Genomic DNA, 17474 nt, shown 5'->3' on the forward strand with positions numbered 1-17474 from the left:
CGCCCCCCGCCCGCTTACCTCGTGAGGAGAAGGGTGAAGGGTGAAGCCCGCTGGGTTGACTTATGATCAGATGAATCCAACGACAATCACACAACGTTGTTCAAATATAAAAGTTTTTTCTTTAAATAATTTAGTTTTGGATCCATTTGATTAATTTGAGGCTAAGGACCAGTCACTCAATTTCAATGATTGATCATTAGAATATATTAATTAAAGGAAAGGCAAGGTGACTTTATTTATATAGGCCTAGCACTTTTAATAAGGGCAGACTCAAAGTGCTTCACATTGAAACATAGTCATACAATAAAATGAAATAATAAAATAAAATAGATAAGATGAATTACATGACCTTAATCCTGTGTTATTGTTAGGTATATAGCGTCCCACTGAAGTATGCAGGTGCTTTCTTCGTTAAACACACATTGGCGTTCAGCCAGGCTCGGCAGAGCCCACAGTACAGATGCTGATGGCTGAAGCTCATCAGGGCTTCCTCCTCAACTTTCACCAGGTTGCCTGGCAACATGTGGCACACCGCGGGCGTCCCACCCCCACACCGGGCGGAAGGAAGCCCCGTTCCTTTGCTGTCGGCGGCCGACATCTGCTCCAGATGGCCTCATCACGGCCACGGGGACGGGCCTGACAGCCCCCCGCTCTGCTCCGCCCACCTCCACGGCGACATACGGCGCCCGGTGTCGCAACACCTGGAGCCGGGGGCGCGGCCTCGCGACGGGGCGGTCAGGGGGCGCGGCCTCGCGACGGGGCGGTCAGGGGGCGCGGCCGCCGAACCGAGTGTGGTGAGCGTTCGTTCTGAAGGTGGTCGTCAAGGTGCTGACAGACAGACAGACAGACAGACAGACGGAAAGGATGGACAGACCAACGGACGGACGGACGGACGGACGGACGGACGGGCGGGCGGGCGGGCGGGCGGGCGGGCGGGCGGACGGACGGACGGACGGACGGACGGACGGACGGACGGACGGACGGACCAACAGACAGACAGCGGGAGGTACTGACTGACAGTGGGTCAAAGTAAACCTTGACTTTACTGAATGAAAACATAGATGGAACAGAACACATGTGTGGGTGTATGTATGTGTGTGTACGTGCGTGCATGTGTGTGAGAGAACATGTGCTTGTGTGTGCCTGCATGTGCGTGTGTGTGTCTGTGTGTGGGTGTGCGTGAGAACGTGTGTTTGTGTGTACGTGTGTGTGTCTATGTGTGTGTGTGTTTGTGTGTGCCTGCATATGTATGTGTGTGTGTGTGTGTGCGTGCGTGCATGTGTGTGTGCGTGTACGTGCCTGAGAATGTGTGTTTGTGTGCGTTCGGGGAGGTATTGTGTGTGGAGTGTGTCTTAGCACTAGATTGAAGTGGATATAATCATAATCATAAAGGTCATGACCTCTCAGCAAATAGAAAGGGGCGGTTCTAGCCCCTGTCTCAACTCACACACGCACACACACACACACACACACACACCATCACCCTTCACTCACCCCCAGTAAACACACAAAGGAGCTATACACACACACACACACACACTACCCCTAACCTACAAATAGTGGCGCAAAAACATAAACACTTGATCACACAGGCTCAGTGACACATGGTCACCCAAACACACACACTTTAATACCCCTCTACACACACACATACACACACACGCACACACACTTTTACCAAACTCTATACACTCAATGACAAACACACACCTCAACACACATTGAAACACGCACACACATTCACTCACTCAACCATGACGAGAAATACACAAACATAGGCGCACTTAAACACACACAAACACACACACACGCATTCAATCATACAAGCTACCAAGACCACACATGCATCTGTGAGAATGCAGGCATGTAAATTACACATATCAACACAGACGCGCACACACACACACACACACACACACACACACACACACACACACACACACACAGCACACACAGCACACACAGCACACACGCGCGCGGTGCGGCATACGTCAGCCTCCTGAGCTGGCCCCCGCCCCATTGGCTGCCGTTGACTGGCTGTTGGTATTTTTAGTCTGTTATTCTTGGGGGCCGGGGCTGGGGGAGTATATAAGCCCTTACCCCGGCCACGGAGCACAGTCACCGGGTCGTCGTGAAAACGTCAACCTCTCAACCCCCCACCCCCCCCACCCCCACGACAACACCCAGCAGGCTTCTCTCAGGTCCTCTAAGGGTGAGTAGAAGGTGTGAGCTGTGACGTCACCTGTTCACCTGTGTTGGCGGGGGAACCCGGTTCTGACAGGTATCTGGAGAGGGTGAGGGTTCAGAGATGGACATGACAGAGGCGCTGTCCATCGTAGGGTGTTGGGACAATGTTGACAATATGTCACTTCAGTCTGTTGCTTCAGAGGCCCAATCCCATTTCTACCCCTTACCCCTTGCCCTTGTTTTGAAGGGGTAAGGGGAAGGCGTAAGGGGAAGGCGTAAGGGGGAGGGGTAAGGGGTAGAAGTGGGATTGGGCCAAAATGTATAGGAGAGGCCAGAAGAGAAGAAGGGTGAAGAGTTGTTGTTTGTTCTTATTGCACTGTGGGTCGGAGTTAAACGCAATTTTGATACCTCTGTGTCTGGCACATATTTTGAAATTGACAATAAAGTTGACTTGGACTTTGACTTTGAAGGGAAGTGGGTTCAAATGTTGAGCAGAGTAGAGCAGGTCGTCTAGAGTACTGGAAGGTTGCTGGTTTGATTCCATCCTGGCTGTGTTGACTGGTGAGTTGTCCCACCTTTTCTGATGGTGTGTGTGTGTGTGTGTGTGTGTGTGTGTGTGTGATAAAATAAAATATAAGCTAACACCTAACACCTTACATCCTGGGAGGGAAATTGGTGATGCTGTGAGTGGTTTCAGAGCCCAGGTGAGGGTGTTCTCTCAGACGTGTTAGGCTGATGGAAGGCTGCATGTCCTCCCTGCCTTCCTACGGCTGGCCTACATCTCCTGAACCCTGGGATTCACTCCAGGACTTATTGTGTGGAGGACAATACTCTTCTGCTGTATCTCATATCCCATAGTTCATCTGGGTTCCTGTTCACATTGATCATCTCTACCGCTTGCTTCTGTTTCAGGGAAGGTTATGTTACTGTAAGGTTACTATTAGGTTATTGTTAAGTGCGGTTGAAAGCGTAGTCTAAGCTCTAAGGTCTACTTCAAAGTGTAAGTACGTTTTAAGGTTGGTTGGACTGATTAGAAGATTAGCAGTTTAGGTCAGTGGGAATGTTATCAATGGTGGTGATGGAGATGATTTATATGCCATAAGGCGGGCACTAAAATCCAAAGAGTCTTAATATCAGGTTTAGCATGGGTGGCCCCAGACGGAATTGAACCCCTAACCCTTAACCCCCTTGGCAGTGTTAATGACCTGCTTTGCCAGTTGAGATACATAGAACTAGATGCTAGTCCCAGGGAAATATTTGCCCTAAAATCCACGACTAAAAATAAAAGGTGTGTATGGTCGCCTTGGACTGATCGGTCACATTATCCGGCCATCCTTCTGGACGGTGGTACAACTGCCAGCAGTAATGTGGTCCGTGTTTAACTCCAGGTTTCTGTCTGAGACAAAGATGAATGACCACTGGCCCCCCGTCTTCATTTATGGTCATTAATAGACAGGCTATAATTGCTAATTCATCACTGTCTAGTTAAAAGTTCTCGATAAGGAATATTCACTCCCGTATTTCACTTCCATCGCGTTCGGCGGTGACTTATTTTGGCGGCGGCTGCCCTCAGAGTTCAACAACATCACAAATAGGAAAAACACACGGTGGGTTCAGACGTGAACAAGGGCTAAACCCAGCCGACAGAACGCAGAGGGGTTAGGGTGTAATAGAGCGTCCGTCTTCTGTCTCTCCAACTTCACAGGACACCCGGCAGCGAGCATCATGTCAGCGGACGTAGCCATCCAGAAGTTCTCCTTCCCCTTCACCTGTATCGCCGGCCACGCCCCACCAGGTGAGCAGAGCCAGAGGGCGTGTCCACAGGTTAAGAAGCCGGAGGCTTCCACCGTCGGTGTTCTGAGACCCATCGCCATCGTTGGAACCCTGGTCATGAATGGGACAGGATCTGGCTCGAAGATGGACTTAAAGACAGACTCGAAGATAGACTCAAAGATGGAGTTAAAGACAGACTTAGAGACAGAGGTAAAGTCAGACTTAAAGATGGATTTTAAGATGGACTTAAAGACAGACTTAAAGATAGACTTACAGACAAATTCAAAGACAGATTCAAAGATGGACTTAAAGACAGACTTCATGCCGGACTTAAAGACAAAGGTAAAGTTAGACTTAAAGACAGACTTAAAGAAGGACTCAAAGACAGGTTTAAAGACAATCTCAAAGATTGGTTTGAAGGCCACCCCAGGGGCCCGACTCCAGCTGGGCCCCTCTGCCTCCGCCCCGGGGGTCCAGAGCGCGGTGCTCTCCGGGCGCGGCGTGTTCGAGAGGCTGGCGGCAGAGAGCGAGGACACGCGCCCGGCCGCCAAGAGGCAGCTGTCCTCGGAGAGTGCCGCCCGCACCGTCGCCGTGGTGAAGAAAAGCGCCGTGAGGAAGGAGCCGGAGGGAGCGGCGAAGACGGGCCTGAGGGGGGCGGCGCCCGGGAAGCGTCGGCGCAGGAAGGACCTGTTCTCCGGCTCGGAGGCGTTCAGCCGGGTCGACGCCCACGCCATCAGGGCCGGGGCGGAGGTGAGCGGCGGCGGGTTGCACCCGGACACCGCTACAGTCTCAGGTTGCACAACATCACAGAGAACCCCGTGAGACACCCCGGGAATGCTTTTACCTTAAGTAGCTCCCGGGAGAGGGAGGGCCTTTTAATAAACAAGAACCCAGACGGGAACAGAGTTCTCCAACACATCCCAATACACAGCGTGACAGAAGCCAAATGGAACAGCTAATACCACAGGCTTTGGGGGCGTGTCTGGGCCACCGCGCCTGCAGCGGTGGTGTGGTAGCCGCACACAAGCCTTATGAGAGCAACCCTAAAAGGCTGATTATGGTTCCACGTTGACGCAACGCGAGGACCATGCAGACACTTCGCCACAGTCGTGAACCCGTTGTGGCTCAATCACAGCCCTTGCTGCTGCGTCGCCTCGACACAAGGTTACAACACGTCAGGCCCTTGCGGTGGACGCGAGGAGGGTCCATAAACCCCTTTGCGTTGTGTCGATGTGGAACCATAATCAACTCTTAAGGCCCGGCTCCCAAAGGTCAGCCACGTTCCATGGGAGACGTCCGTGGACGTGGACAAAGCACAGTTTCCAGCGAACTAGTTAGTGGGGTCCTATTTATACAACGGCCGGGTGGTGGAGGGGGGGCTAATGGAGAGGCACCTGCCATAAGATTAAACACAAGCGGGACAGAGGTCTGGCCTCGACACAACATGGAGGCTTCTGAAGCATTTAGAAGGGAGAAGACAGACATCTATTCACCACACGGGCAGACATGTAAGACATGTATCACAACACGTATGATTCATAACATTCATCTACGTTGTACAAGCATACTTCTAAGTGTATGTTTATCAACATGTGTTCTACATGTTTGGGTCTTTTTATATGTTCCCAACATGGGGGATTAATAACAAGTATGTGCTACTATGGTGCATATCACATATGTTCTCAACACATACGGCTACTTCTACACCAGTCTGGTTTTCCAAGCGCGAGTTCTCCAGTGCTGAGACCGGCCATGGCAGTTCACCCCAACAATGGTCAATAGACTGAGTAAAAGGTTCTCTCCCTTTGTACTGGAAGCTGTGCCTCTATTGATTCAGAGATAACAATACTGCTTGAATACTGCTGAATGTTTGACACTCAGTTGGTAAAACCTTTACCAATTTTGTTGACAAGTTGTGGGAAATACACACTTAAATATAAATAACCAAAAATAAAAGTATCTCATTCCAGAAATATCTACGATATAGATATCACTGTGTTTCCAATGGTAATACATTGTTTGTACACTTTCGTCCAGTTTTAACAGTATTTTTAAAAGAGACAATGAAATCTGTAACACATTTCAGCACTAATATCAAGCTTCCCATGCTGTGTTTCGCCGTGTGGTTCCAGCTGAAGCAGAAGTGTGTGTATGAGGTGAAGACCATCGCCCAGAATGTCACGCAGGAAGCGCGGACTGAGCTGGAGAGGCTGCGAGCCATCTGGGTCTGGTTGTGCCACAACATAGGTGGGTTTGGCTCCAGCCCAGATCCCTACCCTCCCCCCCTCCACTCCCCAACCCCCCCACCGATTCCGCTGCTCTGAACTTGGTTAGCAAGACTTTAAAGCAACTTTAAAACAGACGTTTAGTTAGCAATACTTTAAGGCAACTCAAAGGTTCGAGTTTAGCTTGCAATACTTGAACGCAACTATATGTTCAAGTTTAGTTAGAGATACATTAACACAACTATGAGGTTCAAGTTTAGTTGAAGATAAATTAACGCAACTATGATGTTCAAGTTTTGTTAACGATACTTTAAGGCCACTATATGGTTGAAGTTTAGTTAGCAATACTTTAAGGCAACTACAAGGTTCAAGTTTAGTTATTGATACATATAAGGTTCAGGTTTAGTTAGCCGTACTTTAAGGCAACTATAAGGTTCAGAGATATTGACGTACCCTTGGTTAATATTGAAGACGTACTGCGTGTGTTGCTCTGCAGAGTACGATGTGAGCGGGTACCTGGGCCAGTCGGAGAAGCTGTCCTCCCCGGAGGAGGTGATCGCTGCAGGGAAGGGCGTCTGCTGTGGCTACTCAAGCCTCTGTCTGGAGATGTGCCGGTCAGAGTCCCTGCATCCCTCCGTTTACCCAACCCTAGCTCCATCCGCCTCCTCTAGTCGTCCACCACCCTAATGGATCAGCCATTGATCATATGATTTATAAATATATACATATAGATGTATATATATATAGATGTATCGTATGATGTAGTAATGACAATTACCATGTAGTGATATCTCTGCTCCCTGGTGTGTGTTCAGAGAGGTGGGCCTCCAGTGCCAGGAAGTCCCCGGCCACAGCAAGGGCATCGGACACCGGCCGGGTCAGAGCCTCCGGGACGTGCGGTCGGACCACATGTGGAATGCCGTGCTGCTGGGGGGGCAGTGGTTCCTAATGGACGCCTGCTGGGGCGCTGGTCGGGTCGACATGGAGCACAAGAGCTTCGTCAAGAAGTAAGACGCAGACTCAGAAGCATTCACCGAGAGGGAACCGAGACGATGGAAAGTCCTCTGGAGGTCTGAGTCTTAACCTCAAACCCTCCGCTGTGTTGCTTTGACTCTTAAGGTTCGATGATTTCTACTTCCTGACCGATCCGGAGGACTTTGTGGAGTCTCACTACCCTGACAAGGAGGAGTGGCAGCTCCTGGACCAGCCCATCTCCCGGGAGGAGTTTGAGATGCGGGTCTTCAAGACCTCCACGTTCTTCTCCCTGGGCCTGAAGCTCATCCAGCCGCAGCACTTCTACATGCTCACAGGTGGGCCTCTTCCTTTAGTAAATGGTAAATGGACTGCATTTATGTAGCGCTTTTATCCAAAGCGCTTCACAATATTGCCTGACCTTCACCCATTCATACAGATGCATACACATCACACACCGACGGGGGATTCAACCATTCATGGCGACAGCCAGCTCGTCAAGGAGCAGTTAGAGTTAGGGGCCTTGCCCAGGGACACCTCGGCACTAAGCTAGGAGGAGCCGGGGATCGAACTAGCAATCTTGGGGTTACCGGCCAACCAGCTCTACCTCCTGAGCTACTGCCTTTAGTGATGAGTTGGTTTCACATCACTCCTGGTCAAAGTTCAATTTGGAGACTTTGGAGGATTCACAGGAAGCAAAGCTAAAATAGTTATGCCGTGTCCCCAAAATAAAGCAGGAACAACCTCAATTGTAAACGAGGTACAACTAGGAGTTATTTTGTGTTGTTGCCAATCAGTGGCACCTCAGTAGACATTAACAGTTATACTTTAATCCCGTCACAGGCTGGTCCCTGATTTGACCAATCAGAAACAGCCCTTGCGACGAGTTCTGTTCATCCAGCGCTGTGTTTCCGTCCTTAGATGACGGGGAGGTGAACCTGTCCATCAGCTCCTCCAGGTCAGTGACCTACACCTATGAAATCACCCCACGACATGACTTCCTGCACAGGGGCGCCGCCGAGCAAAAGGAAACAAGCGGCTCCTCTTGGGGCCTGCTGACCATCTCGCACCGCACCATGCGCCTGCAGATCCTGCCCCCCACCCAGGGGACCTACGACGTCAGGGTGTACGCCCGGCCCGAGCTGGCCTCCACACCACTGAGCTGGGTCTGCTCCTTCACCGTGGAGTGCCCGGCCCCCAGGGCCATGGAGGAGATCCCCGAGAACCCCTTCCTGTCCTGGGGCCTGCAGGCCGGTTCCGAGGCCCTGGGCATGACCCCGGGAGGCTCCCCGGGGACTCAGGTGCTGGAGGTGGAAGAGGGCGAGCTGGAGCTGACGATGAAGACCTCCCGGTCTCTGATGGCGCTGTGCGAGCTGGTCCACCCGGGGCTGGAGCCCGCCCTCACAAAGCGATGCCTGGCTACGCAGATCCGCCCGGACGGGCTGACAGTCCACGCGCTTTGCCCGTCCCGCGGCTTCTACCGCCTGTCCGTGTTCGTGCGAGACTACGACAAGTCTGAGGTCCGCTTCCAGAACGCCGCAAACTTCTTGCTGCACTGCAAGGTGGCGGCCCAGGTCGAGCTGTTCCCGCCGGGCCTTGGCTCGGAGTGCGGCCCGGGGACCCGCACGCTGAAGGCGGGCCTGTCCAAGTTCAGCCACACGGGGGCGTTGGTGAGCACGCAGCAGGGGAAGTGCAACGTCACCTTCCACAATCAGCAGGACCTGGAGCTCCACACAGTGCTGGGGAGGGCGGAGGGCCAGGCGCCGGCCGTCCGCCTGGAGCGCCACCTCTTCATCGCCTTCACCGACAGCAAGGTGACGGTGAGCACCAGCCTGCCCGGCCCGGGGGTGTACCGCCTGGGGCTCTACGCCCGGAACGCCCCCGGCGCCGACTTCAACCCCATGTGTGACTTTGTCCTGAGGAGCAGCTGCGAGCAGCCGGGGCCTCCTTTCCCCAGCACTTACACCGCCTGGGGGAAGGGCTGCGTGCTGTTCGAGCCCCGCGTGGGTTTGTTGGAGCCCGCCGCCTGGGTCCGCTTCAGGGTCAGGGTCCCGGGGGCCAAGAAGGTGAGCGTGGTGGGGGAGGAGAGGGTGGCGCTGAAGATGAACAAAAGCCGGGTGTGGGAGGGGGATGTGTTCACAGGGGGCGTCCGACAGGTCCAGCTGGCGGCCTCTTCGGAGGACGACGGAGCCATGGCCGTCATGTTGGCCTTTGACATCAGGCAGGAGTGAGGAGTAACGTCGGCCACCCTGAAACCACTCGGACGCTAAAGGCTTTTCTTCAGAAGCCCTTTGATACAGGCTTGACCAAACAGGGGGTCCGTGTCCAAGACCGATGCCCGAGGCTGGTCCGGACGTTTAGCATTGTTGCTTTTTTATTTTTCTCGAGTGCGATTACGTGAGAGCCCTTTGAAGTTGACACAAAACAGGTAGGCAGCCAATCACAAACAAGCTTGGTCGGACGGCCCTTAGAGAAAGCCTTCCTGCCATTGTCCCCCCGCATTCTGGCACCTCTTTGTGGCGTGCCGCGAGACCCAGTGCTCAGGTTCAGGGACTCAAAGCCCAGGGAGGAAATGCAAGGATTTATTGCCCCCTGTCCTAGCCAGACAGGAGGGCAGCAGCACACTGCTGACTGGCAGTTTCCCCCATGGAGCTCCGAACTGCTCGCTGGTCAAGGGTGGGGAACATACCAGTACACATGCTAGCCAAGGCCTCCGCTGTAACCACAATTGTTTAAACGACTGGCGGTAATAAAAACATTGTTTTTAAAACCTTGAGTCTCTTGACTGTTTATTAACCAGGTAGCCATGAGGATTTATGATTGTAATGGTCTACCTTTCCTGTTTAGGATTTTAGGTCAAATTTAGGATTGATAAACACAGTGAAATGGTTTGTTTAAACTGGTTTTAACAACTTACTTGATGATCAAGGACAAATGCTCACCTAACATCATTATGACCAAAGTCTGCTAACCAATAGATCCATGTGGTACATAGTCTGGTAACCAGTTAACTACTGGTGTGAGTTAATCATCAGATGTCACAGAACGTGTCACAAAATGTAGCCTGTCAGAGGACAGTACACCACCCCCATAGTCCTACTGTGGGGTCCAGCATTCACTCGGGACTCTGTTCTGGGCCGCTGCCTTGTGTGAGTTTCATCCTATTTACATGATGTAGGCGATCCATAAGGGAGTTTAACACAGCGTGGTTTTCTGGGCCATGGATGTGAAGGGAGGGGGCAGGCGACTTACCCCTCCTACACCACAGCGCACACACCTCAAGATCAGCCAACTAGGGGGGTACCCCCCAAAGGCCAGTCTTGGTCCTGGGTATCCTGGACCCCTTTTGGGGGGGGGGGTCATAAAATAAGATCCTACTGCTCGTTCAAACACAGAAACACAACACAAGGGAGGGGGGAGGGTACCTCACAGATAAAATAGGGGGGAGAGAAAGAGGGATTGACAGAATATATGGATAATAATATAAGGGAGAGGGAGGTTAGAGGGTAGACAGAGAAGGAGGAGAAAAGAGGGGAGAGTTAGAGAGGGGTAAGCCGAATAAAAGGGAGAGTGAGAGGGAGGAAGGGAGGATGAGGGAATGAAAGCGGAGAAGAGAGAAAGACAGAGCAAAAGAGAGCGATGGAACTAAGAGAGGGAGAGAGAGGGGGAGAGCAAAAGAGAGAGAGAGGAAGCTCTGATGTCAGAAGATATCCATGGTAGCTGCCATATCTGCCTGGCAACATTACAAGGACACGCACGCACAACCATGCACACCACACGCACACCCTCTACTTTACTCAGTGGTGCATGCGCACACACTCACACTCACAGGGAAAGGGGATGTGCAGAGTGATTCCACACATGCCCACAGCTCTATTTCAGCTGCCTTTCCATCCGTGATGGTTAATAATTACACAAACACACAAACACACACACATTCAGATAATCACAGACACACATACATGTGCCCAGACAAGAATGTGCACACGCATAAAGATAGCCCTGCTTGATTAGTTTTGTGCCCCCCCCCTGAGGAACCAGGACCCCCCGCGGCCCCAAACATGAGGGGGGGGGGGAGGGGGGGCACTGTCCTGCATTGTTCAGAGGGTCCTGAACGATGGGGGTCAGACGCTTGAAGTGATAAAACAGAACGCAAACAACAAACTTTAGAAATATTTAATCGATTACTTGGTGCAATAAATACGACAGTTAGATTATATAAAGCATCAGTCACAGGATAAAAACAAACTGAAGTTACAGTAGTTTTGTGCAATTGCAAAATCGATTTCACTCCATCTTGTGAACACTGCCCTTTAAAAAAAAAAAAACAAGGTTGAAATTATTTCGGCAAATAAAGAAGTTTTTTTCTTCTCTTCCGTGTTGTGCCAGTTATTTTTAATCTAAATTTTGACGTCTGGCCGACAGAATAAATAAGCCCTTGTTTTTTCGATGCCCACATCTATTTCAGTCGTCTAGACATCAAACATGGATGATTTGATTCATGTGATCTTCCCTTTGTGCCAACAGGATACCAACATCTCTCGATCTCAGGTGTGGGAACAACAATACCTGAGAAAATAACTAGAGGAATTAAACTACTATCGTCCCCTGTCGGACAGATACCCCAAACTAAACATCTCTTATCCCGAAACGCTTTATCAGTGCCCAGAGTTTTTTCTCAGAACCCACCCCTCTTAATACGAACAAGGATGTGACGGAATACGAGTGTTAAAAGTCTAAAAAGTGCATACATTCCAAATCACTGAATCTCTTTGGAACCCCGGAGCCGAACTCGCAACCAATCAGAAGCCCGTATTCCCTCATATGGTGATTTGTTTCACATTATGAGGACAGCAGGTCTGGAGTGAAACACCAAACTTTGTTTTTTCTCCTATCACTTCAGCTAGAGAGGACCGCCAGAGAGGAGGGTGCGGGACACACTGAGACTGTAGGAGGGCTGCCCGGGGGCCCCCTCTGTGCAGTGAGCAGGGGGTCACCTACTTTAGCCCCTCGACCCTCTTCATTCCAGACCGCAGCGGGCCCGGCTTTCCCTCCCTGACTCAGGCCGGGTGCTGGCAGCACATTTCTCTCGACCCTCCCAGACTTTGAGATTGTGTTCTCTACACCCCGGTGAAATGTATTCTCTAATCAGACGCCATCCTCTTTTCCGGGACAGAGCGTCGGCCATTTTACGAAACTCAATACGCGGAGACGCGACCGTGGCGACGTCGAGGAGGCCAGCCTGAGTGCGGCTTTTTGATTGGTTCTCTGAACGACGGCGAGCCCTCTGGCTGTCTCTGCGGTGTCCCCGCCCCCCTCTCTGGCATCATGTTGTTACATTGAATCGGAATATTGCGTGACATCGTATTCACATTACATTGTATCGGAATAACGTGTGAAATCGGAACACATGCTAAATAATGTAGTACTTGTAATAAGATTAGTATTAATAGTGTAACTGTGTAGCTAACGTTGTTGCTATTTTGACTCTGATATGTATAACATCTAACCTGACCCTACCGCGACCCTTTGAGTGCTGCCCAGCGACCGACCAACTGATCTGTGGGGGATTGGGAGCCCCGTGCGGTGGCCATGGTGGCTCTCCCCTCAGTACAGCCTGGTAGAGACCAGCCGTGAGCTCCTCTGCTGTCACAGACGGCTGCTCTCGAAGGCATGACATAACGACAGGCTGAGAGCAACTGTTGTTTCTAACACACAGCTTCAAGAGATCCGTTTAAGGACGCCAAGTGTTCACGTCAAAATAGAAAACCCTTGTTTGTCAGCCGAGGATTTAGCGCTAATCGCCGTTCAAATCTGCTTTTAAAAAACGCCCCCACACACGCATCATCTTGAGCTGGGGGGTTCGTTCCAATGGCTACTCGCTTTGGAATGGACTGAAGATCATTTGTCAGAAATCTTGTTAAATATTATCCATACATATATGTGTATTATACTTCAATATCAGTCGAGGAAAGAGCATGAGCGGCCTGGGAGCAGGGATTGGCAAGGTCCTCAAAGGGTTCAGGGGTCAGTAAGCCCCAAATGTAAAACACACGGCACAAGTACACTTCAGGGACAGCTTGAGTAAGGAACCGCGACCCGTGGTAGGGAAGGCACCGTCTCGACCCCAGGGCTGAGGGCTAGTGCGTGTCACTGCTGACCCCATGGACAAAGCGTGGCTCCCGTCCAGACGGGACGAGAGCTCCTTTAGTCGCCTACTATTCACAGCCAGTGACCTCCCGGTTCACAGGGCACTACAGTAGACTACAGGTAACGACTACATACAACCTGCGGCTAAGAGGACCCTTCATCTTGAAAACGGGTCATCTTTTATTGCTATAGACAAATGAAGATGCAGCCACTCCGCGGAGGAGAACAGGCTGGTCACGAGGAGCAGGTTGGAGAGGAAAGGCTGTAGAGGACAAGGGGACATGCATAGGACCTTGGACATCACCAGAGAGAGATTCTGGCAACATCACACACATACAAACGACGGGTTTAACCCCCGGTAGGACCCGAACCGCGTCCCAGACATGGTGCATGGACACCGGGGGGTAGCTGGGTTGTTTATGCGAACAGCGACATAACAAAGTGCTCCCTCTCCCCATGCTGAGGCCTCTCCGTGCCGCCGTGGCAACCAGACAAGACAACAGGTGTGCTGGGGATTGGGTGACCAGAGAGAAGGAGCGATTCTTGGGAATATCCACCAGGGACCGGGCAGAATTACAGACTCCTCGTGCCAGTCGAGGAATAGCGGCAGCGGCCAGCCAACCCTCATTAACACCCCCCTCCCCCCCCCCCCCATACACACACTTTCAATCTCACGCACATACACACACACACACCCACTCTCTCTATCTCACGCACACACACACGCACACACACACTCCCTATCATGCACACAATCTCATACCCACACACTCTCTATCTCACGAGCACCAACACTCCCAGACAGGAGCTCCCTCAGGTTGGTTCCAGGAGGTTGTGCTGTCGTGTGTCTGTGTCTCTTCCTGGGTTCTGTCTGGTGAGCCCAGAGGCCGGGCGGAGGGCTGCCCTGAGCCCCCAGCTCACCTGATGACAAGCACTCTGCTCTCTGCAACGCTACGCTGGGAGCTAAACTCAGAGTGTGGTGAGCGCTGGTCTGGACTGGTAAACAACACAGGTCTGGGAGCCACCCCCCAACCCCACCTTAACGATTCCCTTGGCTTTAACGAAGACACACTGACAGACAGACAGAAAGACAGACAGACGGACGGACGGAGATGATCTACAGAGGGGGGTCGAACAGGTCCGGCTGTGTCTGGAGGTCCAGCTGGCTGTTGAAGAGCTCTATCTCTCTACTATATCTCTACTCTCTGATGAACTGCTCCATGTCTAGGCGACGGGTTAAGGAGAAAAACACAAGGACCAACACCAACACTAACTGCTGCTCTGATCTGACTGCTGACCTTACATACGCATAGTTGGTTTATCTCCTATAGAAGGAACTGAAAACCTCCTGTAGATACCCTATGGTGTGATTAGCCTCTTCTTGTTATGAAGTTCTACTGTAGGTACATGCTGCGCGTTACATTAGCATTTTACATTAGCATATTAAGTAAATATTTGGGTAGATTAACTGGAGTGTTCATTTGTAGAGCTAGTGCTTTTGATCTCCTGCGGCGAGATGCTGTTCCTGGTCCTCTTCACCTTCTTCTGGGAACACAGAGGAGCAGCACCTGACTGTCAACCAGGACTGCCACTGAGCAGCTCTTAAAGGGCCCAGTGATACCACCAGCTGTGGTGCGGGTTACCACAGGCAATTTCAAAGTCCAACCCTTAGTGACTATACAGGTGGGAGTGTATGATGGAGAGAGGAACCGCCCATCCTATCCAGTGGACTGTACCGATTGGTCCGCTAATCCGTCCATCAAACGTCGCGGGTCTATTTTGAAAAGGCTCAATGAGCCCACCCACTTGACCCCTGGTGGAAACGTGAAATACTGCATATATAAATATATATATATCCTGAAGTACTTTATATATTTACCATGGCAATTGATTGACTTGTTGATTTTACGACTCAGTGTCGTGTCATGTGAACAACAAAATAACCGAAAAACAAAAGAGAAGTCCAGTTTCTGTCATACTTTATCCAAAGATATGAATGCTGGAGAAGACGGTGCTAATGCCCAGACATCCATACCATCCATCCCTCGGCTCCACTACAGCCCTGGCTAAACACACCACGACGTGCGACGCACACTATTATTTCAGACGCGTGAAATCCAAGCAGGCAGAACGTAAACACTGGGGGGAATGCGGCACGGCTAATGCGCTAGATAGACAACAACAGGTGGCTGGATGGAGAGCTGGGTCGACCATGGCTGTGAAAAAAAAGTCAAATCAAGAGAAAACACAGCACTGTGTGCATGTTCATTCAGCGCTCCACGCTCTCTCCATTCAGCAGCAGGGCCGCGCCTCTCGCTCTCTCGCTCTCCATGCATGGCTTCTACAGGGACCTAGTCGCCATCACTTCCTGCGTGGGACAGGAAGTGAGAGCGCTAGCAGGAGCTAGGAGAACGGTGTGAGGAGCTAGAGGTCTAAACACGACGACACCAGAGCGAGAGCAGAGTCCTACCGTGTACAGCGTCCCAGCGTCTCTTAAAGTACTTACCACGGAGAGAAATCACACGTTTAGGGTCTCTTAAAACACGATAAACAGCTGTAATAAGGAGTCTTATTGTTGTTAAGGTGGGTTTGATAACTATCATAGTCAGTGATGCCAGATTAGGCCAGATTTCCCGCCCAATCTGGCGAAATTGACCAAAATCCCCCTGAATGTGAATCATAAACACTTTGTATGGAACGTGTTGACCTATCTTCACAAACATATCTTCATAGTAGCATAGTGCAATTAGGTGTGTGTCAAGTAAAAAACAAAGAGGTGGCTGTTGGCAGCAGTGTTGCCAGATCCTGCCCAATCAGGCAACCCTGGCTGCAACACTGGTTGACAGCAAACAAGCTAGGAGTTCGTGACCAGAAAGGGTTTGGGTTTTTCAGGCGTTTCATAGCTCATGAAGTGAAGGGAGACAGGAGCTGAAGTGATGTGACGGCAGCGAGGTGAGAGTGTGTGTGTGTGTGTGTGTGTGTGTCGGTGTGCGTACGTGAGAGACAGTGTGAAAGAGAAGGAGAGGGAGCACGTGTGTGTGTGTGTGTGTGTGTGTGTGTGTGTGTGTGTGTGTGTGTGTGTGTGTGTGTGTGTGTGTGTGTGTCTGTGTGTCTGTGTGTGTGTGTGTGTGTGTGTGTGTGAGATTGTATGTATGCAGGGGTGTAGCCAGGACATCGAGTACTCCGTGGTGCACTAACCGGAAATTACGATCACGACTGCCGCCGCGGCTCCTCCCCCGCAATAAACATCCCACTTTGAACGGTGAACTTTTTACGCCTAGCAGCTATAAAAAGCTATAAAAACTACAAAATGACTTTTAATGCAGGCTATGTGGAAAATGTGCCGACTTTGGCCCCGTCTGGCTCCGCCCTCTTCCGCTACGTGGCTAAGATGGCTGCCGTTGAGTACGAAGAGTGTACATAGCCACACACTTCGCGATTTGACCGTTTTGAGCACACCATCCGGGTCCTTTCAGTACACTTAATTTCGCCCGATCTGAATCGGAACGCCCTACTTACTCAAGCTTAGGCTAGTAAGTACGGATAGTATGGATATTGGAACACGGCACATGTGGTTGGTTAGGGGTAGGCCCTGAATGACGTTGAGGACCTTTTCCCCACCCTGGTGAGGGAAAAAAAAAAAAAAAAAGTTGTGTGTTCACGTGATCAGGGCATGTTTAAAGGACGATTCCGGTATTTAGCACATTGAGCCCCCTTTCTGGTTTGTCTAGGATGAAATATAGTGGTTGACACACCGAAATGAGACAGGACTATTGATCCTGTCTCAGGTTTTTGGCTCATTTCGATTCGCTCCTGCCTGCTTCAGAATGGTTGGCTTTGGCATTCACAAACCTGTCCTTAAAACCATAGACATCTTATAGATAGACGGAGCATTGGCTGCTGGGACGCGAGAAATACGGCCGCCATCTTGGAGTGGTCAACCGGGAGCAGCAACAGCAGCAGAAACAGGATGCCAGGCTGTTGTTCAGCGTATTCCTGCTCAAATCGGCGGACCATCCACAATAGGAATCGGGGGATTACTTTTCACAAGCAAGATTTAACATTACTGTACTATTGGTATAATTAGTATTGAATAATAAAACACGCCAAACCATGTGGCCTTTATCATAGCTACACGTATGACAAAAAAACGCATGAAAATCAGTG

At 51.0% G+C, this 17474-nt stretch overlaps 1 protein-coding gene across 1 annotated transcript; it reads left to right on the top strand.

The window, feature by feature from the left end:
* Positions 1-521: 521 nt before the first annotated feature.
* On the top strand, positions 522-9927 carry ky (kyphoscoliosis peptidase). The gene is made up of 8 exons (XM_030356043.1): positions 522-794; positions 2119-2212; positions 3893-4710; positions 6093-6207; positions 6682-6799; positions 7001-7192; positions 7305-7495; positions 8079-9927. Exons 1-8 carry the CDS (start codon positions 522-524, stop codon positions 9386-9388), a joined length of 3111 nt encoding a protein of 1036 aa, XP_030211903.1. The 3' UTR covers positions 9389-9927.
* Positions 9928-17474: the final 7547 nt, after the last annotated feature.

This window comes from Gadus morhua, chromosome 5 (assembly GCF_902167405.1).
Source record: "Gadus morhua chromosome 5, gadMor3.0, whole genome shotgun sequence".
Taxonomy (NCBI): Eukaryota; Metazoa; Chordata; class Actinopteri; order Gadiformes; family Gadidae; genus Gadus; species Gadus morhua.